Here is a 1,464-nt window from a genome sequence, read left to right as displayed (position 1 = left end):
AAAGCTCTGAACCTTGGAGGCTTAGCCCCGCCCACCAACACTGGAGGTTTAACCCCGCCCACCAACACTGGAGGCTTAGCCCCGCCCACCAACACTGGAGGTTTAACCCCGCCCACCAACAGTTCTTGCCCATCCATCCATTTTCTAACACCCTTGTCCTTAGTGGGTCGGGAGGTGCTGGTGCCTGTCCAGCTAACGTTCCGGGCGAGAGGCGGGGTCACCTGAACAGGTCGCCAGTCTGTGTCATATGACAGTGAATCGGTTAATTAACAAGTTTATTAATATGTTTACTAAAAACAGATTCAGATTTATTCAGTCCGAAGGCCAAATTAATTTTACTGCAAATCAACAACAAAATAGGGAACAAAACAACAATAAATATCCATAGACGTTCTGGTTCTGGTTCTGGTTCTGGCTCCGGACGGGTCCAGTCTTTAATCTGTTGGACTGATCGGATCACAGTCTCGTCTGGCCAGGTGAGATTCGTCTCCGGAGCAACAGGACTGACAGCCCCAGAGCCGTCTTCGTGCAGCAGGCCGCTCTCTCCTCCGGTTGCCATGGAGACGCCCTTCAACCCACACAGCAAGTTTACAAAGTGGGAATGATTTAAATTTCACAGAAACTTTGCAAAGCGACCTGCAGAGGCGAAGCGTCTGACTGACAGCTGTAGTCGGGTTGGCAGCGTCAGTGCACACTAATGAGGGCGTGCACGTGCACGTGCACACTCACAGGCACCAGACGCTTTTATTCTGAAGTCTTCCAATTAAACCAGCAGTTTGTCTCGGTGCTATAGATGAATTATTGATTTTCTGCTTTTATTTGCCATCATCTTTTTGTAGATCAGGCTTTTAATCTGAAAGTTTTGTGCTGGCTATAACTTTTATTTTGACAGTGAAAACTAGCCTGTGATGTTTAGCAGCTGCCTGGTTAACCCAGGAGGCTCCGGGTGGAATCAGTCTGGGGACCTGGGCTTTGATTTTGAAGGTCCACGGGCTTTGATTTTGTTATTTTATGGTGGCCTCCAGGTTCTTCCTTCCTGTTTGTGAACACATCGGGTCGCTACAGTGGCCAGCGCGCCCAGCTGCTGCTGCCGCCGCTCCGTGAGAACGACACGCACTGCCTCAGCTTCCAGTTCTACCAGGCGGGGGGCCGCGAGGGGGCCGCGCCCGCCACACTCAACGTCTACGTCACAGGTACGTAGGGCGGGGCTGTCTGTGGGCGGGGCTATGGATGTGTGGGTGGAGCTCTCAGGTGTGTCTCTTTTATCTACAGAGAACAACAGCCCTCTGGGAGTTCCTGTCATTAACTCTTCTGGCCCCGCCTACCACATCTGGAAAGGGGTGGAGCTTGCTGTATCCACTTTCTGGCCAAATCACTACCAGGTAAAACACAGACCTGGTCTACAGGCTCTCCCTTGCCGTGTTTCAGATGACGCAGCACCGACGTCACGCAATGCAGATGGAG

General features: G+C 51.8%; 1 protein-coding gene across 1 annotated transcript in view; it reads left to right on the top strand.

The window, feature by feature from the left end:
- The window catches only part of ptprma (protein tyrosine phosphatase receptor type Ma), a 50,700-nt gene that overhangs the window by 33,901 nt on the left and 15,335 nt on the right, over nucleotides 1-1,464 (top strand). Inside the window, exons 3-4 of the mRNA XM_007576329.2 lie at nucleotides 1,026-1,193; nucleotides 1,273-1,382. Of these exons, the coding sequence (XP_007576391.2) occupies nucleotides 1,026-1,193; nucleotides 1,273-1,382 (278 nt within the window). The remainder of the gene's footprint in view (nucleotides 1-1,025; nucleotides 1,194-1,272; nucleotides 1,383-1,464) is intronic.

Source organism: Poecilia formosa, unplaced genomic scaffold, assembly GCF_000485575.1.
Source record: "Poecilia formosa unplaced genomic scaffold, Poecilia_formosa-5.1.2 Scaffold404, whole genome shotgun sequence".
In the NCBI taxonomy this organism is placed as follows: Eukaryota; Metazoa; Chordata; class Actinopteri; order Cyprinodontiformes; family Poeciliidae; genus Poecilia; species Poecilia formosa.
Note: the sequence above shows the minus strand (reverse complement) of the source record. Positions and strands in the feature narration are given on the sequence as shown.